General features: G+C 42.4%; 1 protein-coding gene across 6 annotated transcripts in view; it reads left to right on the forward strand.

The window, feature by feature from the left end:
• The first annotated feature begins 7,853 nt into the window (after positions 1 to 7,853).
• Positions 7,854 to 27,638, forward strand: part of ICA1 (islet cell autoantigen 1) — a 69,092-nt gene continuing 49,307 nt past the window's right edge. For 2 of the 6 annotated variants that reach the window (XM_044428854.1, XM_044428853.1), the window contains exons 1-3: positions 8,554 to 8,766; positions 24,237 to 24,278; positions 24,498 to 24,669. In XM_044428854.1, coding sequence (XP_044284789.1) covers positions 24,262 to 24,278; positions 24,498 to 24,669 — 189 coding nt within the window. In that variant the 5' untranslated portion in view covers positions 8,554 to 8,766; positions 24,237 to 24,261. Of the gene's footprint in view, positions 8,024 to 8,553; positions 8,767 to 24,236; positions 24,279 to 24,497; positions 24,670 to 27,638 lie in introns of those variants that run through there. The other 4 variants (XM_044428850.1, XM_044428851.1, XM_044428849.1 and 1 more) reach the window with 4 other exon arrangements.

A 27,638-nucleotide genomic window follows, 5' to 3' on the forward strand; every position in this document is an offset into this window, starting at 1 on the left:
GAGTCATCCACCTCTCCTGTGCCATGTATGCAGTCTGGCGTGTCATTCAGGTGGAGTTCATAGGCTGGGTCAGAAGAACAGGACGGGCATTCATGCTACAGGGTAGAAGCTTGACTATCATCCTGTTTCTAGCAGAGTTCATAGCAGGCTCAGAAAAGCAGTATAGGAATCCAGGTAAGAAGCAGGACCTTGGAGAGCTCATAGTGGAACCGGATGTCATTCTAGGTTGGACACAAGCAAGAGGGTCCCGGCAAACATTATTTCACTGGGGAGGGGGAGGTGGTTGATCGTCTACAGCAAGAGTGGGCAATATTTGGTCCTCTCAATGTTTTGGCTTCCCATAAAGCTTCACCACTGGCTATGCTAACTGGTGGGAGTTGTAGAACAAAACATGTAGATACCAATTGCCCACCCCGGTTTATAGCAGGGAAAGGCAATGCATGGCCTACAGGTTCCATGTACCCCACCACCTTCCACTGCCCCCCAAAAATAAGTTAAAAAAATGAAAAAAGAAATGGTGCCCAAAGGGCAACAAAGATTCCAAAGCGTCAAAGTTTGCAAACCAATAGCTAATTTTCACAGCTTGGGTGCTCCGTAGCCACCACCAATGCCTGGGTTGTGCAGTGCTGCATATATGTGTGGGGTGGGGGGTGGTCAATGGGGGCAAACGAACCCTGATCTGCAGGCTAGTTGGTCCTCCTTCCTGTCCCTTGCCCCCTAGGAGAAGCTCCCCTTGTTTTAACAGGCCCTCGACCAACTTTGCAGGTGCTGACTCTGTTGGTGCCAAGAAGATTTCAGTTGTGTTACAGGTTCCGAAAAGGAGCCCTCAGATGGTCAAGCTATCTCCTCAGACCACGGAGAAGGTGGCTGGGAGGCTCCTTAGCTCTCCAGACATACGTTTCTGGTGGGAGTGAGTCTCGGGCATTAGTAATAGGACAACTCCTTTGGAATCTTCATCTCCAGATTATGGGAATCCACCCCTGAAGTCATAACTACTGGCCATTTCTCTGTGGTCACCTACATTTGAAGATTGGCAGAGGAAATCCCACCCTGTAGCCACACTCAGCAGGCACTCTCATGGATCTTTTGCTAACAAAAAATATGGAATTAGTCCTGTGGGTCAAATCTTGGAAGACTGTCACTAGCCAATTCTCTGCAATTTGTTAATTTACCATTGTACATTGTTCAGTTCTGTAGACGTTTCCATATAAAACCCAGCATTGGCAGAAATACTCTGCATGCTGCTATTTATCGTATCCAAACCTCTTCTGAAAACCCTGCTTTTAGACCATGGAAGTCGACAGATACTTCTAAGTAGTCGAAAGAGAAAATAGCAAGTATTCTGCATGGTCCAGGAAACAAACCTTATTAGATCTGAAAGAAAAAGGTATTTTCAGTGCCTAGGGTTCTCTGCACTTTACAGGAGAAAAATTCTCCTGAGTACTGTAGATTGATCTGCATTTTGAAAGATAACACTACTATAAGACTCAGATAAAATTGCACCCCCTTTTCCCAATTCAGCAAAGGTGCACAGGTAACAAGCAATACTTGTACTTAGAAATGGAACTGAAAAGATCACTTTTCTTTCAGCAGAAAAAAAAGGCAACAGGTTTTTGCTTCTTTAAACAAGTGCTGTTCCTTGACAGGGAAAGGGTGCAGCTGTTAGCAGATAAGAGACTCTCAACTGTGTACTTAGCAACCTGGAAGATAGCTTACTATTAACAGATGGAAGCAAAAAATGAATCTTCCTGGATTACCACCTATAACCATAATAGATATGATGGTATAGTTATCAACCAAGTAAACATTTTTGAATCGATGAATCATGTGCCCCTTAAAACAACTGGGAAAAATGTGCATATTACCAAAAAATCAATCATTATTAAAAGATAAGCCAAATTAGAATGTTATAATTTCATATACTAGTCAGACCTTTCATGCTTACTATTTAATCTTTTATTTTAATGTCTAATTTTTATCTCTCTGTACTGTATAATACCAGGCTCATAAAAGAGTGTTGTTTATATGCAGAACTACAAATTAACAATTGTCCTCACAAACTAAAATTTAGAGCATAACCTCTTTACTGATCTACAACTAAACCAAGGGTTAAAACCAAGGGTGAGAGGCAGTGTGGTGCAGTGGTTAAGACCATGGGACTGGGAGTCAGATGAAAAATAAATAAATACATAAATAAATAAAAGTTGCAACCTACTATTAACTTTCACTCCATCTCTTAGGGCTGATTTATGCCATTAATTAGTATTGAGGTGGGGCTGTCACCTGAGAAAAAAGACGGGTGCCCAGTCCTCTCTTGCATGCGGCCTTACCAGATGCCCCTTTGTGAAGAGAGGTGGGCAATGCGACATAAGGTGGGACCATCTTTCAAAGGCTCATCCAGACTCCACTGCCACAGGGACAGGGTGTGCTTCCATGACAAGCGGTCTTGAAATTGGGCTCGAAATGTAAAGCGAATTGGTCTCGAATTGCAAAGCAAAAAAAGACCCCTCTGCTGCAGTCAGGTTCCTGATGGATATGCACTTCGTGGATCATGCGACAAACCTGAGGCTCAACGTGCTGAGTCACTGCTTGTATGATCGTGGGTTTGCTGTCCGGTCCAAACCTTCCTGCACAACACTGTCTGGTGGAGTCGATGCTTGGCCCCATTCACTCTCCTTTAAATCATGTTTACTATACACACCTCACATCCAAGATGTTCATAGAAGGGCTCTGCCATGTTCATGTTGAACTCTCCCTCCAGACTCCCGCCAGCACCAGGAGGACCGGCACAGCTTTTTTGGCCTTCCGCAGAGAAGGCAAATGCAATGCAGATCCTCAAGCCCACAGGACCCGGGATCTGCTGGTCTCAGGACAGCTTGCGCCAGAAAGTGGCAGGCCAAATTCCAGAGGACCCTCCCTCGTTAGTCTGTACATTTCCCTCCTGGGAATGTATCACAGGCTTCACGAAATGATTCTACCGCTGCTGCACCGCTACTATGATCATTAGGAACTGCTGGAAAGCAGCTGCTCCTACTGGGAAGGAATGCATAAATTCTCTTCAGTGCAATCTCGTAATGGGAACCGTGAGAATTGATACAAACAAAAGCATGGAACAATGTTTGTCAGATGGGAAGAAGTATGTGAGGCAGCATTTCAGTGGGTGCATGCTATTTAGCATGCGTTAGTGGTATCAGGCTATTAAACATTCGGGACTATAGTACAGCTTGCACATGCTCCTGGGAATTGCCAGAATAGGAGAGTCCCTGCCTGCTGCGGGCTTAATGATCTGAGAACAGAACTATAGTATTTAGGATAGAAGTGCATTAAAAAAGAGGGAGAGACGTGGAACAGGCAATCAAGGAGCCAGATGGATTGGGAGGAAGTGACATAATGAGAATGGGAGCCAGGAGAGCACCTTCAGTAAAGGGTGTCAGCTATAGTAGCCAGTGAGACGCAGTGATTGGACTGACGGACTGGGACACGGCAGGTCCAGGCTCTAGTTCCCATCTGGCCATTGAGTTCCCTGTGTAGCTCTGGGACAGTCATAGACTCTCAGACTGAGCTACCTCACAGGGCTGTTGTGGTGAAGATAAAATGGAGTGGCAGAGGACTATGTAAGCCAGCTTGGGTTTTTCACAAGAGGAAAAAAAGCAGATTTTGAATGTAATATAACAATAATAATATGTTTAAGAGAAGTGTGTGATTCTGTGATGTTTAGGAAGTGTGAACTAGAATACATTTATATTTCATGGCTTCCTTTTTAGGAAATTCTGGCAAAGGTTGCTCCAAAAAAGAACCCAACTACTCTCTGTGGACACATTTAAATGGACAGAGCTTTTCAAACAAGGGCTGCATGGATTAGACCACAGACAGGGAACATGTATCCCTCCTGATGTTTTTGGATTACAGCTCCCATCATGCCTTAACATAGGTTATATTGGCTAAGGTTGATGCCATACAGCAGCATCTGAGCAGCCAAATATTTTGTACCCTTAGATATGCCACTGCTTGAATATGGTATTGATATGGCACTACTTCTTCCATGGTCCTTTAGGACACTCTGACAAATGTGCACCTAATACAAGGGTTAAACAGTTCATGGACTGTTGGGAATGAGCTGTAGAGAACCAGGTCCTATGATTGGTCTCTTCACAGCTTCTTGGGCATGGCATGTAAACCCAGAATGCTGGGTTGTTTGTGGGTTAAACAACCTCACTATTAATCCACCCCCAAGACATGGATTTACTACTAGTGTCATGCCCTCACTGAAGGGATTGTCCTCCTCGGAGGAGCTAGACCTCCTTGGGATAGATAAAGCCATGAAGCAGCTTCTGTCGGGAGACATGGAGGAGCCTGGGGCAGGACTATGGGTCTGTGTCTTCTGGAAGGGAGGAATTCTCCTTTGCAGATAATGCCCAGAAAGTGTTGCTGTCTTTAAAAGACACTTATGGACACGTTCAGAAAGAACGGGCCATTGTTCTGTAAACTGAGACCTGTGAACGTATATCCTCAGTGTGATCGTGCGAGCGCAGACAGTGCCGCTCCTGTGTGGCTGCATCTGCTGGGACAACCTGTCTGGGAGACTCTCAAATGCTTGAACCAAGCCTACAGTGCACCTTGTTGACAATAGGACAACCAAGATCAAGCCACCAAGATAACCTTCACCTCTGTGTGATCCTGCCCTGTCTATCCTGTGCTTTGTGCTGGGACTGGAGCCCTCCACCTATCCTATGTCCTGCCAGCAAGAGCCAGGCAAGACAGGAAGAACAACAGAGGCCATTTTGCCTTCCATTCCACCCCTCCCCTCAGAAACAAACCAGGTTTAGCTAGATGGGCCTCTGAGTATGTCTGTCTGATGGACTTATCAGTTAGAGAAAGGCTGTAGGATTGTGTGGGTCAGATCCTCGCCTCATGCGTCCTCCATCGCTCGTCTTCTGCAAGCCCGTCTGAGGCTGCCAGGGCTGTTGTGACCCAGAAGAGCAGCTACTGGGGTGCTTTCATAGTGGATACAAGCCTGGTCTTGGACTCAACCTCCTGAGATTCTAGTAGTGCCTAAAGCCTCAGGAGAGAGAATCTACCACAACCTGATTTATCAGTGCCAAGGATGGAAGGTCTTTTACACTAAGAGACTTTACTACATGACTCTCTACAGCTGCCTACGAAATGTTGTGTCCACGTTCCTCTGTAGAGGCATGGGATGATGGATCAGCAAGCTCAAGAGTAATCTTAGAACCAAAATAAGTATAAGGCCTCATTAGCATCACATATTCTGGGATGTAATGATTTACCAGAAGTTTTCTAGTTCACTGAAATTCAGCAAGTTCATATTCCTCCTCATAAAGGGCAAGATCCTCAGGTTTTACTCTCAGTGAAAATGACGTTAGGTTTTTAGCTTATAAACACTAAATCCATGGCCTTATTGAATCTGAACTGTCAGTGTTCCTATTAGAAGTCAGCAAAAGACATCTGTTTCTATTAGTAAAACACTGTCTCTTTAAGAACTAGTGTTGTTTTCTAAGAATGTGATAACTGTAGCTAAGTTTAACACAGTTTAGGGCTGCATTTGTTCTGTCCTTGGGCTATGAAGGAGGAGTGATTTTCAGATGGCCTTGTCAGGATGATAAAAACATGGTTTGGCATTTGATAAGAGAGAGATACATTTATTTAAATATTTATGATTGTAATCAAGGGAATGCAGTGTATATACTTTCTTTTTGGAGAGATGTTCTGGAGATTGGAAGAATTCTTTCTGTCACCTGATTCTGTCACCACAGAAAACTTTTGCCTCGACAACAACTCAAAACTCAACAACAAATTCCCAAGGACATAAACCGTTATCACAATTTGAACCTTGATTGCCCAACACTGGAAGAGTGAAGAACCACCCATTGACGAATTGATCTTAAAAAAGATTCTGGATTGTGCTGAAAATGGACAGGCTGACTTTGTCTCTGAAGGAGAAAGAGGATACATACTTCTATCAAACTTGGAACTATTTTTATTATTGGCTAGAGAAACAGGACTATGCTTAGATTTGAATATGTCTATGAATTGCTATTAAAAAAAATGGGAGGCTGACCCAGTAGGTCTGATGTCTTTGATGATTGATGCTTTTAGTTTTTTCTTTTTAGTTTGTAGAAAATAATAATAATAAAACTTATTCAAATAGTAATAATTTGAACCTTGAACCAAGCCTTGAACAAAACTTTGTGAGGATGAAATGTAATTTTATTGGTAAATTGATGTGTGTGTGATTACTCAGTATATTTTGAAAGAGCAATTACAACTGTGTACATATATTTGTTTGGTTGTATTGGAGAAGGGGATATAAAGAAATGGAAGTATCTATGCAGATAGAAACAAAAGAAATGGAAATAAAGGTAATGTTGTCTTTTGTAGCAGCAATGTCGTTACAAAATGAGAATTGCCAGACATGTGAAAGCACCCAATGCACTGAACCGGCTCAAGTTCCTATTTGTGTTACACCTTATTGCTTTTTGTCAACGATAATAGGAGATCGCACATTCGAAATGATGTTGGAGCAATTAAGCTTTAGTGCTGAGAGAAAAAATAGAACAGGGCCCTTCCTATCACCTAAACAGGAGTAGGGATTTTTCCAGAAACAAAGGGAGGGTTAAGAGAAGTAGCATATATGGGCTATGTATATTCTATATAGCAGAGTGCCTAACCTCAAGTCCTGGGCCTAAATTTGACCTCCCCAGATGGCCATTCAGCCTTCCCCAAACACCCATGGTGTTATGCTTTCTTGCAACTATGCAGGTTTCCCGTATCCTAAAACTCTGAAATGTCTCTCCTAAAGCTTAGTTACTGGCAGCAACAGCTTATCTGGTAATCCAGGAATTTGAGGCTTCTATTTCACGCAAATGCACAACACTGATTGTGGCCTCTTGGGACCTTTTGCTGAATGGAATTGAATCACTGGCCTGAATAAGGGGTTTCTCCGGTCCTGCTACATAGGGACTGAGTATTTCACCCACAGGGCTGCCACCTTTTTTCCGGTCTGCCTTCCTGTGCTTCTAAGCGATCCACAACGGGCATGAGCTCAAGAGAGAAGCAAAGGCGCTAGCACTGAGTTCAGTCAGTCACTGCCTGCCGCTCCACCTGTTGCACTTTTGCCTGTTCAGCTGCCAAAGGGGTGTGTGCGCTCCAAGCTGAGATCGTGCCCTCCAGCGAACACCTCCCTCGCGGAATTATGGTGTGGCCTGCAATAAGGTTTCCTACCTCGGTGCACAGGAAACATGCAACGTATGAATAGGGTTGCCAGCTTCGTATTTCCTGATGGGCCCCTCCGCCTTTTACCCACGAGCTCAACTGGGAGACGGAGAACCTACGTGTGCCTACAGAGCCCGTGATTGGCCGCTGCTCTACCTGCCCGATTTTTTGCCTGTCATTCAGCGGCCGAAGGCGCAGAACTGCTCCCGGGACAGAGCGTGCCAGGAGGAAAGGCTCCTCTCCTCGGGCCTTTCATTCACGATCTAAGGTTTGCAAAACGGGACGCGGAGGAGGAAGGGTGCGGGACCGGCTCCAAACTCTCTGCGCCCTCCTCTCGGCTGCCGGCAAAGGAAGAACAATCGCAGGAAGCCAAGCCAAGCCAAGCCGCGCCAAGGGGCACCGCGCTGGCGGAAGGAAGCCCGCTTGCCCCGCTCTGGCTGAAGGCAGGGCGTCGCGGGCAGGCGCCGCGCTTCTCCGGCTCTCCAGGAACGGAGGGAAAAGGGATGGCGGCGGCCGAGGCTCCGCCCCGCGCCGGGCCGTTCTCCTCCCAGGAGGAGGCATTGTGACGCTCGCGGCGGCCGGAGCACCTGAAGCCGCCGCCGCCGCCGCCGCCAGGGTCGCTGGAGCGGGCGGCTCGCGGAGGACAGGCAAGTCGGAGGAAGGCAGGGGAGCAGCGGGCGAACGGGAGGCGCTCGCGGGCGCCATGCGGGGCCCCCTCTGAGCAGCGCGCGCAGCCCTCTCGGGCGAGGAAGGGCGCCGCCTCCCCCCCCCCCGCCGAGCCGCTGATAAGGTAGGTGGGGGCCGCGGGGGGCCCGAGCCTCCGCCGGCCGGCCCAGGCCCCGGGCGCAGGCGCTGCGCCCTCGCCAGCTGGAAAAGCAGGTTCTTCCCGCGGGAGCGCCGCCGGCGGAGCCGCAGGGCGGGGCTGCGCCTGCTGGCAGAAGCCAGCTCACCCTTCGTGGCGGGGAGGCGCGGGGCTGCTCGGCTCCTTCCCCCGGCGGCGGCGGCGGCGAGGCGGCGCACCGCCGAGCCCCGCACGCCTGGCCGAGCCGGAGGACGGGGTCGGGCCCGGCGCCGCGGTCGCGCCCCTTGGGGAAGGGGAAGCTGCAGTCGTCGGGACTCGAGCCAGGATTTGCCACTGGCCCTGGGCGATAAGAGTAATTTCCTAGTTCCAAAATGGCATCTCTTCCCCTTGCCTGCTCGTTTTCTCCCTGCTCATCAGTTTGGAGAGCGATTGCACTAGCAGGTGTATTTGCATTCGCCTTCCTCTCGTCCCTTCCCCGCCCTCTTTGTTTATTTATTGGCAGTCTGCTATTTAGTTTCCTTCCATCGTTCGCTCCCGCTGCTGATCACAGGCCATCCGAGCTGCTAAGGCTTTCAGAGCAGTGCTTGTATACTAGACGTTCCTGGTGGAGTTGGCCAAACAACCAAACAAAACAATATTGGATATTGATGAAACCTCATCCTTTTCTGCCTGCGCGGTGCTGGACTGTACAATTTGGATCAGCGGGTCCCTGATTGCAACACTTTTGGAAGGTGATGATTTGGGGTTACAGATTGCACCATCTGTAAGGCCTAGGATTCGCAATGACACTGTGACTTGGTTTGCACATAATGACAGCTCAGTTGAACAGAAGTTAAATTGTGGATTGTTGTATCATGTGGGCTGTTATATGTGAAATTTGTCCTATGATTTAAGTATGGGCTCAGAACCCAACAAGTAATAGCTTCTCTTGTTGGATTATTCATGCTTAGAAACCCAGAGGTAAACTGTAGTACGGAGTTCACATGTAATGACCACCAGTTGTTACTACGTGCAAATCTGGTCTTTATATGTTGTTCCTGCCCCAGAAAGGATGTTAAGTTAACAACCAGCTTGATGGGACTAGGTCCCAGAGACCTTACTCAGACTTTGCCTGCCTTACTCAAACTTTGCTGTATGCAGAGTACTAACACGATCCACTGAGTATTAATATATTGCTTCACATTTGTACATCCAAGTTTCTCCCCGCAGTTCTTGTGAAATGATTATTTGCCCAAAGTCATCCAGCAACCCTTATAGCTGAGCAGGGACTTGAACCTGGGTTTGACAAGTCCAACATTCTAGACATGACCCTGTAGAAATTTTCAAAGGAAATCCCATTACACTGGTAGTTTTCTGACATCACTGTTGACAGTACATCAGTCTTTGGCAGCCTGTTGCATTCTGGATATTTTTGACTTCAGCTGTCATCCACCCAGTGATGGCCAATGGTCAGGAATCCTAGACCCTGTACTCAAAAATACCTGGATGGCATTGTTCCATGTAACCTGGAGCATTCACAAGAGATTCAGTTTGAATGACTTTTAGCAGCAGGGAATTGAGCTAAGCAGGGACAATTAGCCAAAGATAATTGGCTTTCTAGTGGACCAACTTTTAGGGTATAATAACTTATGTAGGACTGGCTGAAGACATTTTGCTATATGAAGGAAAGGACACTGGAAACTCCAATTCCATCCACAGAATCTGGCTTAGATATATCCTCCACCATTCTTGAGGGTAGGACATAATAATAAATAATATTTATTTAATATATTTGTATCTCGACTTTTTTCCATTGTGGAACTTAAGGTGGCTGCACGTGGTTCCCCAGTGTCTCCCTGCTCAGGTCACCCCAAGACCTGCTTAGCTTCGACATGGTGGGTGTCCTACGTGCCTTCAGACCATACTCTGGGTTTACAAAGTTCAGGTCACACAGAACAGGCTCCTTGGCACATTCAGGTTGTCCTTCAGTGCCTTGCTACTACTTACAGCATCTGCTGCTAGAGGAGGACTCCTAATGACAAGACTGTCCCCAAATTCAAGTACCATCTGGAGCAGTTCAGGCATTACATGCAAATTATATAGATAAACAGATATAGAAGAATATGTCTACATTGCTATTATCACTGCCACCCCACAAGTCTAGAAATGGGCTCCTTAGTATACTCATTTATACTTGGCTTGAATCCTGTTTTTCCTCCACTAGAACTTGAAGTGTCTCCCAACTTGCTCCATATTATTCCAAAACATGAAGCTGGAGATCTATGGGGCTGAGATACAGGACTAGAAATAAAAATGAACTTAAGAGTTCTACTGATTTAAGTCAGAGATCTCTAATGTTCAACAGTGTATTCCTACAGAGATCAACCAGGTGCTTCTAGAAAGCTCCAGGAAGGGCAAAACAATAGTAGTTTCTCTCCAGCAACTGGTGCCAGGGCTGTATCGCCTGTGAAACTGAAGGTTTCATAGCCAACCTGACAAATAGCTGGTTAGAACCTACCCTTCATGAATGCATCTATTCCCTTTTTAAGACCAACGTAGTTGACCATCCCTACATCTCATGGCAATGGATATTGTCAGAAATATGTGTAGATTTGCCTGCTAGATGTCCTTGTAAGTTTCAGCCATGAAGGAGACTGAAGTGTATATCCTGTATATATATATATATACCTGCCGACCACTAAGATCTGGGCAGGAGGCCCTTCTGAGAGGGATGGCAAATAGAAGAAGGTCCTTCTTGTTGGCTGCCCCCCTCTTATGAAATAAGCTGCTCAGATAAATTTGCCTGGCACCAAAATTACTCTCTTTCCAGTGCCAGGCAAACATTTCTTTCTTCTAGGCATTTTAACAACTAATTTTAACGTTTGTAATAACTGATCATCTTATGGTTGTCCCCCTCAGGTGGATTTAGTGGATGTATTGTAATGACCTATTTACTGTTGTTTTATGATGTTTGATTGTTTTTATTATTGTAGGTTTGTATGATTGATTGATTTTATTAGTTCTGTTGTTTTAATGATTGTGTAATTTAAAGTGTGGTAAGCTGCCCAGAGACTCCACTTAGAGTAGGAGTGGCATACAAATGTAGAAATAAATAAAGTGCAATTGATAACAGATAGAGCTTGACAAGATGAGAATCATTTTTGCATATTTGCTGAGCTCTCCGCAAACCACCAGTAAAGACAGCAAATGGAGATGTGCCAAAACGGGGTGGCGACAAGATATCCCTCTTAGCAATGGATATCAAGTGTTGAACAGGCAGGTCTCAGTACCCTCTGCATTTTTGAAATGTTTCCAGGTCTCCAGAAACTCTAAAATGGAGCTCCAAAAAGATGGGATGGGGGTAATAACTCCCTTTTCTGGCATAGCTGGAGACATATGAGCCTATTGGAGTCATGCCTTGTCAGCTTGAATCTATGATACCCAATGCACTTTCTTTGACAGCTAAAACGTAAGGAGGGCGTTGAGGTCAAGCTGTTTTTTTTTTTAAGAAGATGAACCTGTGGTTCATCTGCCTCTAGCAAGGAAAGGTCAGTAGGAACCACTAGTTGGAGAAAGCAGTGAAGCTGCCGCAGGGGAAAGGGTGAGGAGAAAGGGAAGAGTTCGGTCTTCTTCCCTTTGCCCTGCATAGTTCACCCACTGTAATTTCTCCAAGTGTTGTTTGCCTTTGCAGACTGGCTGATGAGTAGTCCTGGTGGCTGATCCCTATTATACCATTGTAATCACAAGGAAGGAGAACAGTAGAGACACGTGGTTGTCCCCTGACCTTTCATTGTTTCTGTAAAAAGGAGTTTCCATAGGCTCCACCTATGATCAGGAGCCCTGATCACTCTGCAGGCTTCTCTTTACAGTTGTTCCTCCCAGTATATGGCTAGTAGGAACACAGTAGCTAGGTTCAGAAAACCCAAACACTTACACAAGGGTTGAGTATGGGTTGGTGTTATTATATGGACTGTAGTGTTGTCTGAACCCAGCCATGCTAACAAACCATGCTTAAACAAACAATGAAGACAACTCCTGCTTGTTGGCTTTTGAACTCTGGGTTGTTTTTGGCTAACAGTGGTTTGTAAAGCAAGCACAGATAACAAGATAATCGATGATTCAACAGCAAGCCACACTCAACCAATTCTCAGCCTTTTAGTGTGAGTTATGTTGTCTGAACCCAGCCAGTGGTGGTGCCAGCATTGCTTTCTAAGCCAGGGGTATCCAGACTTGCTCAGCAGAAAAGCCACATACAGTAAATGTCAGAAGCTTGAGAGCTGCAAGCAGGCATTCACGGGCGGCAGCAGCAGGTGGTGAGCGGCAAGCGGGTACCTGCAGGCACCCACAATGGTGAGCAGCGTGCCGCCAAACAAACTCAAAAAACCTGCATGTCTCCCTGCCCTAAGCAATTGCAACTGCCAGGAGGGGAAACCCAAGCAAAACAGCAGCGTCTCTTTATTTCAGCATAACTCCCAGTGTGTAACATTAGAATATCACATACTTTTCTATAGTTGTTTTCAAGGGGTCAGTGTGTAAATTTATTTTGGATGCCGTATTGGAAAAGTCCAAGAATTTAAGTAGGATTCTGTTCCTTGTGTTACATGAATGCTTAGACTACTTGTTCAAATGAGTTGGTAAATGTATGGATTTTTTAAATTCATAGATCATGAAATAGCTTTTCTGTTCCATTTTTGTAATTTATTTTAAGACATTTACTTAAATAACTGCTGTAACACTAACTATTGTATATTAGTACAAGCACACAGCTAGTCCGAGATGTTTTTTGTGTTATAACCTTGAAAGCACTTTACAAGATTAAATGATGCAGGGTATGGTTATAAGCATCACAAACAGCTACAGTCATTGAAATGTTGCTCTTTCCATCTTTGATAATACTGATGTCGGGAACTGCTCCTCACACTTGTCTTGCCAACTTTTAAGCAGACAAACTTTATAGACAGCTGCCCGCCTAACTGCCTAAGGCAAGTAAAAATTGCTGGCTGCTTGTCCAGGCAGCTTTACAGAAACCAGAGAAGAGATTGCTATAGGCATGTGTGAACAAGGAAGCTAGTGAAAAGTTATGTCGTGTTTATTAATTTGAAACATATTTATCACTTCTTGCCACCATACGTACTCAAGGGAGTTATGCCAATCAACTGGCCACCTCGTATTTATGTCTGCACTTAAATATATCATGAAACATGCTATTATATGCCACCATTCCATGGTGGAATCATTGATTATAAAGATAATTTAATGGTTTTCTATATCACTCAACCACCCTAATCTTGCCCTTCCAGTTACCGATCCCATTATATGACTGATGGCATATTTCATCATAGATTCCTGACACAATTTTGCTGTGAGCTTTGTAATTGTGCCTGCAGTAAATTAGGGCAACTTGAAACTTTTCAGATCCTCACTTCAGAGCACATGGAGATTACTCAAAAACACAGTAGTAGAGGCACAGATAATAGAAATGCTGCAAATGTGGAAAGGTAGCAGAAAAACCAAGAAATCACCAGCACTGTTGATGCATAGAGTCAAGGAAGTTATTAGGGAGAAGAAAGCTTTGTTCAAAAAATGGAAGACTTGCCCAAATGAAAAAAGCAGAAGAGACCACAAAATTGCACAAGGGAAATACAAGCTGGTAATCAGAGAAGCAAGGAAACAGTTTGAGGAGCACATTACTAACAACAGCAAGGCCGACAATAAAGAATTCAACTATATCAAAAGAAAAATCAGCTAAAGAAGCAGTTGGACCATCGGTCGATAACAGAATGAAAGGAGCACTACAGGGGAACAAGGAGATTGGAGGGAAGCTGAATGTATTCTTTTCATCCGTCTTCACAGCAGAGGGTGACTGGCACATAGCCGGTAATGCTAATAGCCGTGGTTAGTCTGTACTTTCATGAACCCGTCCAGTCCCTCTTAGCAGCTATCTAGATGTGGCTGCTGCACTACTTCAGTGTGCGACCTCCTTCAGCAATGGTGTGCAACCATCGCTGAGGAACTTGGACAGGTGGAGGTCTTGCTTGAACCATCCTGTGGGCAGCTGGTTTACCGCATTGTGTATGGAGTACCCGATAAGATGGCCCTTTGGTCTGATCCAGCATGGCTTTTCTTGCATTCTCTCAGCAGTCTTCTCAAATGAAGTGTTTGAGTGTGAGAGGCAGATAACGGAGCCAGAAACTGGAAAAAAAAATGGGAGAGGGAATGGTTGAGGGAAATGAAAGTATCACAGGGGTTCCTGACTGGGGAAAGAAGCCATTTTGGTAGCACAGAAATGAATTGCCAGTAATCCAGTAAGGTTCTAGGAGAGAGAAGGCAGTGGTTGAGGTATATTGGGGGGGGGGGGGGTTTTAAATTAAGGCTGAACATACTATTGGCCACACCCTGTTGGTTATAGGGGTTGAATACAAAGCCCAGAAAAGAAGATGCAAAAACCCTCTATACCCCTCAAGGTGTGTTGGACTTCCTATGGCCCAGATTCTGTATGGAAGACCATCTTTGAAGTTGTGTTGAGCAGTTTGTTACGGTATGGGGATGTGTCTTACCTTCAGAAGGTAAAAGGGAGGATTTGGCACTAGGTAAGTCCTTGGATGTGCCCAATGTAGCTCTTTGAATCCCAGACAAAATAGCAGTGTATGTGTACACACCTTGTATAGGTAATATTTTTTTTATTTTTCCATTCTTAAGGCTATTTAAGGTAGGTTAAAAGTCCAGCAGTGTGATCCCATGTATGTCTACTCAGAAACAAGGGAAATTGAGCTCAATGGGATTTACTCCCTGCTAAATGGTATTAAATACAATGTACTTAGTAACTCACACTGAACACTAACTACTTACAGAACAAAAGTTAACTAGACAAAAGACTGTTAGAAGCTGGAATTTGAAGTACAGTTTTTAAATTAATTTTTAATTGTGAATTAACAGAAAAGCCATATGAGAAAAAAGGAGGGAGGAAAAAATACAGTTTTCTTACATAAGTTCACATAATTCACTTATACCATATATATGTGAAATATGTACCAGTGTGTACATATGTATACAGCATATGAAAATACAGCTTCTGTAAGTAAAATCAGTAAAAACAGCTATGCATAAGCTTTTAGAAAAGAGGACCAAATATCCATATATTTATTCATTTGCAGGTGACATCTAAATATCACCTGTTCAAATGCTGAAAATTCATTAGGTCCTCCATCCATTGAGGAATAGGAGGTGGGTGTTTACCTTTCCGATTGCAGTCTCTTATGCAAAAAAATATATGCAAAAAAATCTTTTTGCATTGACCTTGCATTAGCTTCCAAGCAACGGGTAAATAATGGAAGATAATATATGCCTCAGTAAATATTAAAGAATGTTTCAGTACAAAGTTTGTTGATATTACAACCTCCTCCCAAAATGAGGCAAATATTGGATATTGATTAACAAGGGCAAGAGAAGCATTAGTAGTACTACACTTCCAGCAGTTCACTGACTTAGATAAACCCTTATTAAGGACATTTTGGCATCCAATAAACAAATTTTTAACTTCTGTATTTGATGGATAAGACATAACCTGAGATCAATTGATGCTTCTGTGAAAGACATCAAAATGGCAATCCATTGACTGAGTAATCCAGTTCCCCATTTCATTCCTGCTTATGACCCTATGTATCATATTTATTTACTCATAATGAATATTTATACATCTGAATCATGGTCAGTATATCCTATCAGTCTTAATAGGTACGTCCAATAGCAAAGAAGACTTTGAAGCTGTTAAAGCCACAGGGCCAAACTGAAACTCCTAGAAATTTTGGCATTGCAAGTATCCTGCTGTGACTGACCAATTGTATAGGAAGCAGAAAATGGCACTGCATAATCGTCAGTACTACTAACTGATTCAAGGAAAATTCAGTTTATCTGTCTGAGTTAACCACATTTTCTTACCAATTTTAAATTCTGGCTTTACTTATAGGGTCAATTTAGTGTAAGATAATGGATCAAACTCTAATTGGCATGACATATACTACATCTTTGATTGTTTAAGTATTGGAGGAGCCCCATCCAGTTTAAAGATCTGAGAACCTAATGCCATCTATTTGGAGGGAGGATCCAGACATAAAAATTTCCAGACTAACCAAGATGGAGAATCTGATCTAAGTGGAAATGACCAAAATTTAGTACTGGTCAGAAAATAAATGCTATGACATAAAGCAAGATCTGAAAGGCCAGACTTCCTTATTTAATTAGAAGTTGCTTCCTTTTTCAAAGCAGCAGGTAGAATCCCAGAGAAATGTATGGAACAGAGCATTGGTTTTTTGAAAATACTGGTTAGGTCCATCTAGAGGAATCCCTCATAAAACTTATCTATCCTACATATAATATTCATCCTAAGTGTTAGTCTTACTCTGCAAGCTCAACTTTAGAGATGATCTGTCTGTACCCTGTGAGGTCTGTTTGGGTTCAAGTTTAACGTGATCATTTGAGAGCCTCTAGGAATATGCATTCCCAAATAAGTAATAAAATCTGGACAATGTTGCAGTTGCAAGTTGACTAATACACTATGAAATGCAGAATATTCAGTTGAAATCAATTCAATTTTTGGTTGACTTAATAGCCAGACAACTCACCCAGAAGATTACACATTTCTATTACAACTGGAACATCTGGCTGAAATTTCAAGAGAAGCAATAAAAGATCAGCAGCCTAAAATATTTTTGAATTCTAAATGATCGTAAATGAATCCATGCATACTTCTGTTTTGACTAATAGCGCACACCATGCAATGAAGAAAGTGGACAATCCTGTCTGGTACCTCTCCCAAGTGTCAAAAAATCTGAAAAAAGACCATTGGTCATAACTCTTGCACTTGGAGCTGAATATACAACTATTTGAACCATTGCAAAAATTCTTCAGGAAAGCCAACATTGCTCAATGTAACAAAAATTCTGGAGAATTTTATAAACGGCCTTGTTGGTGTCCAAAGCAACAGTGGTGGTTGGGTCTGTTCTATCAGTATTTAAAGTTCTATCACTCAGGCCCAATGAGCCAATGAGTGATCTGAGATTACCAACCCCTGGTTGAATCTGAAGTAAACTTAAATTGGGAGGAAGATACTATTGGAATTTGTGCATTTTGAATAAATATGGCTAGCACAGCGCCTAAACAGGACATGCTGTATTTTGGATCCTGGTTCAAATTAGGTTCATTGAATACATTATAGAAGCAATGACAGTCCTGTATTTCATCTCATGTAGTTCTGGTATTTCCACTGAATAATAATAAAATCTGCTTCTAAAAAACATTGTGCAGGGAACATGAAGTTCTTGCTTGTAATTTGTTTTTGTTTTTGTTTTTTAATTCTGTTCAGAGCACAGTGGTTTAATATTCTTGTTATCATTCGAACAGAAGCAGGAAATAACTTGACTGACAAATTATGCTGATTGAGTATATTGGGTAATATTGGGTAGGATAGAATTAGATAACTGACTTTGTTTTACTATATTGGTGGTTACATTAATTAAACGGCAGGAGTGAAGGATATAAACTATAACAATCCTCTGGCAACATTAAAATAAAACTTCTGGAACTGTTTTTTTGGGTACATTCTGCTTATGTTGAAGCAGCCTGGTAAATGTAAATGTAGTACCAGTGTTTGAATGCGTATACTGACCATTTCTGCCCAAAGTGTGAGAGCTGCCAAATTTTTCCTCCTCCCTTGCACTAAAAGCCTTGAACAATCAAGTATTTCATTGTTGCTAGTCTGTGAAGCAAGCCATGTATTTCCTAAATTGAAGTGGAAATAAAAGTATACAATTATAAAGCACCATTATTAGTGTCAAGTTTTCTGGTTATGATGGAACATAAGTATAAGTGGGAGGTTCAAACAACTGTAGCAGCAGTGCTGGACAGCACCAGAAGCTTCTGGAAATTGAAAGTCTTATGTCATCGCAGGAGCAAGAGACAATGCCCATTTTCAGAGGATGTTTCTTGGAGAGAGATCTCTACATTCACTGAGGTTTCGGCTGAATGCTAACCTTCTTCACTAATTTTTTCCTGCAGCAGAAAAGCAACAATGAAAATTATTCATGATGAGAACTAAGGGTTTTCAGATTACAATTGTTCTAACTGAAAATTGTAAACAGAATATTGGATACTTTGGAAGGTTTTTTCTTTTTTTAATGTTACCTTGGTGATTGCCAACCTAATGCCACTGACAAGCCCCAATTTATTCAAGTCATTGTAAGAAGGTTTTTTATTTTTTACTTGGCTGATGGGCAGCCTGGTTGCATGAACAAAGTAACCATGTTTGCAAAATCCAAATCTTGCCTTGTTCAGTGGGGAGAAAATCAAGATGGTTTAAGGCAGTGGTGTCAAACCTATGGCACGTGTGCACAGCAGGCATGCAGAGCCCTCTCTTGGTACGCGAGCCAAGTCACCCCAGCATTGGCCCAGCAGCTGAGCATTGGATAACAGCGCACATAGGGGCCATGCGCATGCTCGGAAAGGAGTAGCAGCGCCAGGTGCTGACATCACGATCTGCGATTCATTAGCTACAACTTGTCTGAGCTTTCGCATGGCTGGTCAGTGCACTGACAAGGATGTATGTATGTATGTATGTATGTATGTTAGGGTGCACTGGCTGTGAGTTGTTTTTTCTAAATGAAAACCTCAGTATTCAGGGTTTATTGGACTGTTGGCACTTTGAGATAAATAAGTGGGGTTTGGGTTGCAGTTTGGGCACTCGGTCTCTAAAAGGTTCACCATCACTGGATTAGGGTTAGAAAAACAAGGTATCCTGGTATGATTTTGATGGTTGGAATGTATTTAGAATAGACAGAAATGATGAGCTGTGCAGAAAAAGCTAACCAAGGAAGGCTTTTTCAAAATCGCCCTCTTTTTGATGGAAACTTACCCCTATATTAGGGTTAGGGGTGTGCACCAGGGCAGAGTTAGGGTTAGAAAAATGAGGTGTCCTGGCATGGTTTTGATGGTTGGAATGTGTTTAGAATGGGCAGAAATGTTGAGCTGTGCCAAAAAAGCTACCCAAGGAAGACTTCTTCAAAATCCTCCTATTTTCAATGGAACCTTACCCCTATATTAGGGTTAGGGGTGTTCTCCAGTGTAGGGTTATGGTGAGAAATAGGAGGTGTCCTGGGATGGTTTTGATGGTTGGAATGTGTTGAGAATGGGCAGAAATGTAGAGCTGTGCTGCAAAAGCTACCCAAGGAAGGCTTTTTCAAAATCCTATTTTCAATGGAACTTTTCCCCTATATTAGGGTTAGGGGTGTGCACCAGGGCAGGGTTAGGGTTAGTAAAACAAGGTGTCCTGGCATGGTTTTGATGGTTGGAATGTGTTTAGACTGAGCAGAAATGTTGAGCTGTGCTGAAAAAGCTACTCCAGGAAGGCTTTTTCAAAATCGCCCTCTTTTCTGTGGAACTTTACCCCTATATTAGGGTTAGGGGTGTGCACGAGTGTAGGGTTAGGCGAATGGTGGTGATCCTATGTCACGCATGCCACAGCGGGCAAGTAGAGCCTTCTCTGTCAGCATGTGAGCCAGGTTGCCCCAGCATCGCCCTAGCAGCCGAGTATCAGATTACAACGCACATAGGGGCCACCCGCATGCTCGGAAAGGAGTATTTTGATGTCAGAAACTGCGACTCATTAGCTGCTGCTTATCTGAGCTTTCACATGGCCGGTCAGTGCGCTGCCAAAGATATATTTATATTTGTTTGGACTGGCGGTGAGTTGTCTTTTCTCAACTAAAACCTCAGTTTTCAGGTTTTATTGCAGTGTTGGCGCTTTGAGATTAATAAGTGGGTTTTGGGTTGCAGTTTGGGCACTCGGTCTCTAAAGTTTCACCATCACTAGTCTAAGGCCTACTCAAATACTGCATTACCCCTTGGATTGTTCCTATTTGTGTGTTTGTGTGCATGCATGCATTGTGTCTGTGTGTAATGAGGAACAGGCCTTACATTCTTCTTGGCATTTGCTTGGGCACAGTTAATCATGGAAGGGGGAACAAGGAGGCCATTGGGTGGGAACCACGCCGCAGAAGTTGCAGACCATAGGCTTGTAGAGACAAGCGGCTTACTTTCATAAAATGCAGACTGGTGTTTAAATGTGTTGCCATTATGTGTGAACTGGGCCAGAGTGAGCTCCTGTTGGTTGTAGATTACCCAACGTCCCTTATGTTGTAGGGTAACCAACCAACCAATGTCTCTGCTGAAAGACATTGTGCCTTTTCTTCATGTATATGTATCTATGTCTCATTATCTTAAAAATGTATCACTTGGATTGGATTCTGTCAAAAGCATATGCAGCTGGGCTGGCGGCAGCTGACTTCCCTGCCCCACAGTAGCCTCCCAGCCCCCGAAGCCCTGCATGAAGGGTGAGGCAAGTGTATGGAATGAAAGGCACTGGGGGGCAGGGGATGAGGAGGGATCTCCCAAACTCGGGCAGAGGCACTTTACTTGGGTGGAGACCTTCTGTCTACAGGAGACAAATACTGGACCCAGCCCTTTGTCCTGGCCTGATTAGCCAGCTGTTTTTTGCTGTAACAATCAACAAATCATTTTTCAAATCATGTAACAACAACAATCATTTTTCTTTTGGAAGGGCTACTGCAAACAGATAGGTAATCTGATTTATGCTAGTGTGTGCATTATAATGAAATTAAGAATCAGAATGCCAATTACGCACTAGATAATGGCAGTAGATAATTGTGTGTTCTACGCTTTCTACCTTTTCCCATGAGATTGAATGTGAACCCTGTAGTTCAGAGCCAATTTTTCTATCTGTTCAGAGTTTAGTGTCACTGTCCTAATAACTGTCATGATATCATTCATCAATAACATGCGAAGAATGTCAGTATCCATGCATGGCTTCAGTGCAACAGCTGGGATTCAGTGCAAAACTGTCAGCATGTGTCTCACTGTGACAAGAGATAATGGAAAACATACAAAGCTTTCAGAAATATTGTGGTTGTGCATATACATTTATGCACACAGGTTAAATGTCTATCTGATGAAAGATAGGAGACATAAAGTTAATCCCTTGGTATTAATGTATACGTCTCAAAATGTGTACTTATTTTTCAAGTAGAAAGGCTGAATGTGGTGATGTGTCTGTAAAGTTATACATCATAATGTCGCAGCTCCCTGTTCCGTTTGTCCTTGATTACGAACCTGGGTTTACCATCTTTCACTAGCAATTTCGGAGCCAAATGGAAGTGAACATGGGAAGCTTTCTTGTACCAGGTCAGATCAGCTGTCCACCTAACGCAGTAGTATCTTCTCTGCTTGGCAGCTGCAGTTCAGGGTTAAGGGTAGAGGTTCCCTTCTCATCTCCTGCTGCCTGACTCTTCTAACTGGAGATTGCCGAGACTGAACCATGAACCATCCGCATGCAGAGCATGTACTCCTGCAATGGGCTTTGGTTCCTCCCCAGCTGTAGGGGCTTGAATGTGCTGATGGCCATGCCGATTCTCAGTTCAGTATGTCATATCTTCCCCCTGTTTCCCAGCTGCAATCAAGCCTTGGTGTGCTTGTTGCTGTATGTGGACAATTCTGCTGCTATATGGCCAACAACTGAGGATCATGCTGTGCCACTGGGCAATCACACCCTTCACGTCTGCTGCCACCATGAATTTACACATCCTTATTTAAGATACCTTTTTTTCCTAAGGCAGCTGGTCATTGGGAATGAGAAAAACAACTCAGACATACGAGGAAGTAAACAAAAGTATATAGTCTTTTATTATAAAAGAAACAAAGATTTTTGTTACTTTAAGAACAAGGTTTCAGTATTGATATAGTTTAGAAAAATCTGTAAACAGTTATGGTTATGTTTGTCCAGGTATTAAAAAATGCAAGTTCTAACCAACCTAAGCCAATTCCTCTATCAGGCTCCATCCCAGTAAACTCAGTGACTGGGTTTGCATAACAAGACAAACAACCAGTGTTACAAAACCATGGTCACTTGTTGTGTTGTGCAAACCCAGTTGTGATAGTCAACCATTAGGAAGTATTATCAACATAGTGTGTTCTAAGAGTTCTTCCTACCACTGTTGCTTGTTATATCCAGGCAAAGTCTTAGCAGTCTTCTCTGTTGTAAGCTTGATAACATTCTAGAACCCTCATGACCATTTACAGGGCTTCCTCTGAAGTCTTAAGTTTTGCCTGCCTGCTGCTCTGACTTCAGACCACTGCCACCTGCTGGCACAAGCCTTTCCTCCTCAAGCTGATGCTAAAGTCTTCCTCTCCTTACCTGCTGACCTCAGTTCAGCTCTTAAATTGACTTCCCAGTCTTGTGGTTGTTCCTTTTCCTGGCCAATGCCTTCCTCAGGCTCCCCAGCCTCCCACAAAACACTTCTTCCTAACAGACTCTCCCCCAAAACTCCTCAGATGCCTCCTAATAGCTCCTTACATTTGATCCAGTCAAAACCCTTCACCCAATCAGCTTTGGGATGTTTATTCCAGTCACTTCTATAATAAGCATTTTTAGAATGTTCTTCCATTTTCCAATCAGCTGCTACTGACCTTCCTATATATAACACTGAAACCTGCCCTGGTATTCACTTTTCAATGATAGTAGGAACCGCCATTCTGTTAGCACAGTATGTTTATGCTGTATCACTTCTCTGGCTCACATTTCAAGTGAAAGGCATATTGTTTTTTCCTTTCTACCTTTAACCACTTCAGACACTAAAGACAAATTATATCTCTTCCAACCCATGTTTTTCAAATGTTCCTCAGCTCTAAACAAGCGTCAGTGTACATGTTGGTCATAAAGTTCACTGGGGACTTTAGGTCATTTGCTGACTCTCAGGCTAACCTACCTTACAGGACCGTTGTGCAGATAAAATGGAGAAGAGGGTTATATAAGCCTGCTTGAGGTTCCTGCAGGAAGAAAGGCAGGATGTAATTTAGCCACATATATAATTTTGTCTGACTGTTACCATTTTCTTTCACTTTGCTCTGCTCCTCTGTTGTTTCTCCCAGTGGCAAATTTTTGATTGTAAGCTGCTTTGATTGGGTCTGTCTATGTGCTTCTTTTTCTTTTACATATCTTAATACACATCTCTATGTCCTACAGCTTTCAGCATTCCCCAGACAGCAGTGCTGACTTGGAAATGCTGGGAGTTCAAAGAATGTCCCTTCCTTCCTTCCTTCCTTCCTTCCTTCCTTCCTTCCTTCCTTCCTTCAGATTACACCCTTATTTTGTCAGGTTCTGTGCAAATGATACTGCTTAAATGAATAAGTGAACACTGTTGATAATATATAAATAAGAATAATGATACAGTAACATTCTGGCATAGCATCTGTGCCTGCAAGTATGTGATGTGGGATAATCAAAATATATATTTATAAAGATAGGGAGGACTCTATATGATAGAATCTTTTAAGCCTTTTTAGAGGGTCTGTTTCCATTTGCTATGATACTGGAGGCTTCATATTATATCATTACCAGCAGAGTGTGTGCATCTGCTTAAAACATAGAAGAAACAGTTTTCAAAGCAGTTCTATGAGCAGCAATTCATCAGTATGGTTTAAGCTTACTATGAATAACAGTTACCTGAGTCCTCTGATAGCAAATTATATTGTCTGAATGTTCAGAAGACCTCATTGATACAATTTGTTTCTTGTACACATACCTAGTATATTGCATTCCACCAAAGGTGCTTCGCTTCCCAATATAATTCCTCTATAGAAAGGGAAGTGGGAATTGGACCATTAATAAAAGTAGAGCTGTGCTTATTGTGCCCTGCAAAATCATGATTCTAGTTTTTGGAAGGTATGAACTGAAAATGGAAGTGAAAATATGTAGTTAAATAATAGTTTCTAAGTAACATCAGAAATGGCACCCTGAATTAAAACTTGCCACCATGGAGAGAAAGGAAGTCCAAAATTATTCGGCTAGAGAACCATATACCACAGCAGAGGGTGCATATTCGAATCATCCCTGAAATACTGTGTGGGTCTAGGGTAGGGGTAATAATTGGTGTTCTGAATTCTTACAAATCAGCCCTCAGACCTTCCAGTGCAGGCTCCAGAAGACATGTGCTTTCATTCAGAAGTGTGTTGCATTTGTATTGAATTGAATGAACACTTGACATAATATACACCTTTTTCAGTTTAACAAATGATTGTGTTAACTTTTAACTTCTGCTTGGAATGGGTAATAATAGTAAATGTTTTTTACTATTGTATTTTTTCCCTTTATTCATAGTGTTTGAAGATTTTTTTTAAAGAACATGGATGGCCACAAATAGTAAGTAAATTTGTTCATATCTGTCTATCTCTAAATCTGTGTCGCCAATGGAGTTATGAGCTAGGAGAATGCAAGTTCTCTTAAAATGGTCTAAACTTAACTTCAAGGAGTGTAAATACACACCCAATTATTTTATCAAATACAGTTTATTTGAAGGGTGATACGATTTGCAACATATCTCTTAAATCATTTTATCTCATCTGGATTTTTGTCTTCTAGTAGTTACTCAAGGGAATTTTATGATCGTTATGCCCAAGGCCAGGAAAAATCTGTGGTCAACAAAATGCAACAGAAATATTGGAAAACAAAACAAACTCTTATCAAAGTCACGGGGAAGAAGGAGGATGAACATGTAGTGGCCTCGGATGCAGATTTGGATGCAAAACTGGAGGTATGTATGGAAGCCCAAACATTTCCCCACAAGTGGGAGAAAAAAAAAAAAAACTTCTAAAGATGTCCCAAAACTTTGCCTAGGATCTAAAGAGCCATTTTCAGTCCCCTTCCCATTGCAGCCCCTGTTGCCGCTCTCAAATTTACCGAAAGCTAAGGGGAGATGGCATTAAACGAGGAACTGCTGTTGGAAGGGAAACCCCTGTAATTTGTTGTTGTTGTTGTTGTTGTCATTGTCATGTGCCATTAAGTTGTCACCAGCAGGGCAACCCTAAAAGACATCCATGGTGGTTCCATTCAGTACTTCCAACTTGGAGGCTGTAGCTTCCTTTATGGATTCAACCAATCTCATATTTGGTCTTCCCTTTTGTCTTCTGCCTTAAACTTTCCCTAACATGATTGTCTCCTCCAGTAAGTCGTACCTTCTCATGATGTGTCCAAAATATGGCAGCCTCAGTTTTGTCATTTTTGCTTCTAGGGAAAGCTCTGGCTTGATTTGCCATGGGACCCACCTGTTTGTCTTTCTGTTAGCCCATGGTATTCACAAAGCATTCCTCCACCCTGTTTGGAATACATCAGTTTTCTTCCTATCAGCTCTCTTCACTGTTCAGCTTTCATGCTCATTGATTGGGAATACAATCGTTTGGATGGTCTTGATGTTGGTCTGTAGTAAAACATCCTTACACTTGATGATCTTTTCTAATTCCTCCATTGCCCTTCCTTGTCTCAGTCTTCTTCAAATTTCTTGGCTGCAGTCTCCCTTTGGTTTGATGACTGAGCCAGGCTATGTGACATATTTCATAATTTCCATTTCTTCATTATTAGCAGTAAAGTTCTATCATTATTCTGTGGCCATGGTTTTTGTTTTCTTAATATTCAACTGCAGTCCTGCTTTTGTACTTTTTTCTTTCATTTTTATCCGGAGTCATTTCAAGTCATTGATGCTTTCTGCCAGTAGTAGTATGGTATCATCTGCATATCTTAAATTAGTGATGTTTCTTCTGCCAATTTTCATGCTTTCCTCTGATTCTAATCCAGCTTTCCTTATAATATGTTCTGCATACAGATTGAACAATACAGAGGTAGAATGCATCCTGTCTGGTACCTTTGCCTATGGGAAATCTTTCTGTTTCTCCCTATTCTGTCCACACAGTAGCTTCTTGCCTGTGATACAAGCTCTGCATCAGGACAATCGAGTGCTGAGGCACCTCCATTTCTTTCAAGACTTTCCATAGGTTCTCATGATCCACACAGACAAAGGCTTTGCTGTAGTGTATAAAGCATAGACTGACCATTTTTGGAAACTCTTTGGTGTACTCCAGTAGCCAGCATATATTTGCAATATGTTCTCTAGTGCCTCTTCCTTTTCAGAATCCAGCTTGGATGGTCAGTATTTCTTGCTCCATGTAGGGCAGTATTCTTTGTTACAACACTTTGAACATCACTTTGCTTATGTGAGAGATTAATGCAATGATCCTATGGCTGTTGCACATTTTTGTTTTTTCTTTCTTGGGGATTGGAATATACATTGCACATTTCCAGTCTGTGGGCCATTGTTTTGTTTTCCATATTGTTGATATATTTTTGTTAGGATTTGGACTGATTTGTTTCCTGCCGCTTGGAATAGTTCTGTTGGTAACTTGTCTATTCCACCTGCTTTATTCTTTGAAAGTGCACTCGGTAGCTTTCACTTTGCTTTATAATATTGCAGGCCCTTCATCATAGGATTCCACTTCGAAGAAGTTTGTCATACTTTCATTTCTTCAGTTCAGTTTTTCCTGCATATTTTCTTGCTCTTTATTTTCTCCTGGTTGGATAGTATGTTTTCTTGTTTGTCCTTTAGTGTTCCTAATCTAGGTTTGAATTTCCCTTTTATTTATTGGATCTTCTGGAAAAGGTTTCTTGTTTTTCTTCTTTTGTTGCTCTCTTGGATTTCTTTGCTTTGATCATTGTAATAGTTCTTCTTGTCTTTATGTGATAGTCACTGGAAAGTTGTATTCAGGATTCTGACTTTATTTCTGTCTCCTCTTGTTTCTCGCCTCTCTTTTGCAACAGGACAGTGAGTGTTCCTTCTGTCATCCCTATAGGCTTTTCCTTTCTTGCTACTACAAGAATCATCTTTTGGCATTCTTCCTTAATAATGTCTCTGATTTCAGTCCACAGTTCCTCTGCCTCACAGTCAATTAAATTGAGCAATGCAAATCTGTTCTTCATGTGGACTTGAAATTCTTTGGGGATATTACTTAAGTAATATTTTGGCACTGTGTTTCTGTTGGTGATATTGTTTTGCTTGAGTTTGATTTTTGAAATTAACTGATGAGCATTGCCACAGGCTGCTTCTGGTCTTTTTTTGGCAGCAAGAATACAGCTTTTCTCCCTTCTGTTTCCAGTTACATAATCTATTTGATTCCTGTTTTGGCCATCTGAAGTCCATGTATGCAATTGTCTGAACAGGTGGTCGGAGTCTGTGCTTGCAGTGAACAGCTTGTTGGTTTCACAAAATTCTACAAGTTCTCCTGCTTCATTTCTTACCCCAGACCAAATTTTTGTACAGCAACCTCCTACATGCATGCAATTGTAATATCTGTTGAGTAAATCACCTTATTGGGTGGTAAAAAAAAAACAGTGACCTTAAAATCCTTTGGAGAAGAGCAAGATACAAATGTAAAAAATAAATCAGTGGATTACAATGCAGTTCTTCTTGCATACGAGATTGTAACTATGGGAGTCTGTATTCTTAGCCATTACCTTTTTTCCCACTTTGGTGTACCAAAGTTGAAGTTTTTCCTTGTAAATACAGGTTAAAATGAGCTGATTTTAATACATCTCCTTTACAGGTAAACAGCACCTGGGGTACAGCTGGTATACAGTATAGTCAGAGAATTAGCTAAGCTAACATGGTAACCTTTTAAAAGGCCCCTTTCAAAGAAACAAATCTGCTTCTTTTAACAAGTACTGAGACATTTTAAA

The sequence above is a fragment of the Varanus komodoensis genome, unplaced genomic scaffold (genome assembly GCF_004798865.1).
Source record: "Varanus komodoensis strain SLA01 unplaced genomic scaffold, ASM479886v1 scaffold2, whole genome shotgun sequence".
NCBI classification, from domain to species: Eukaryota; Metazoa; Chordata; class Lepidosauria; order Squamata; family Varanidae; genus Varanus; species Varanus komodoensis.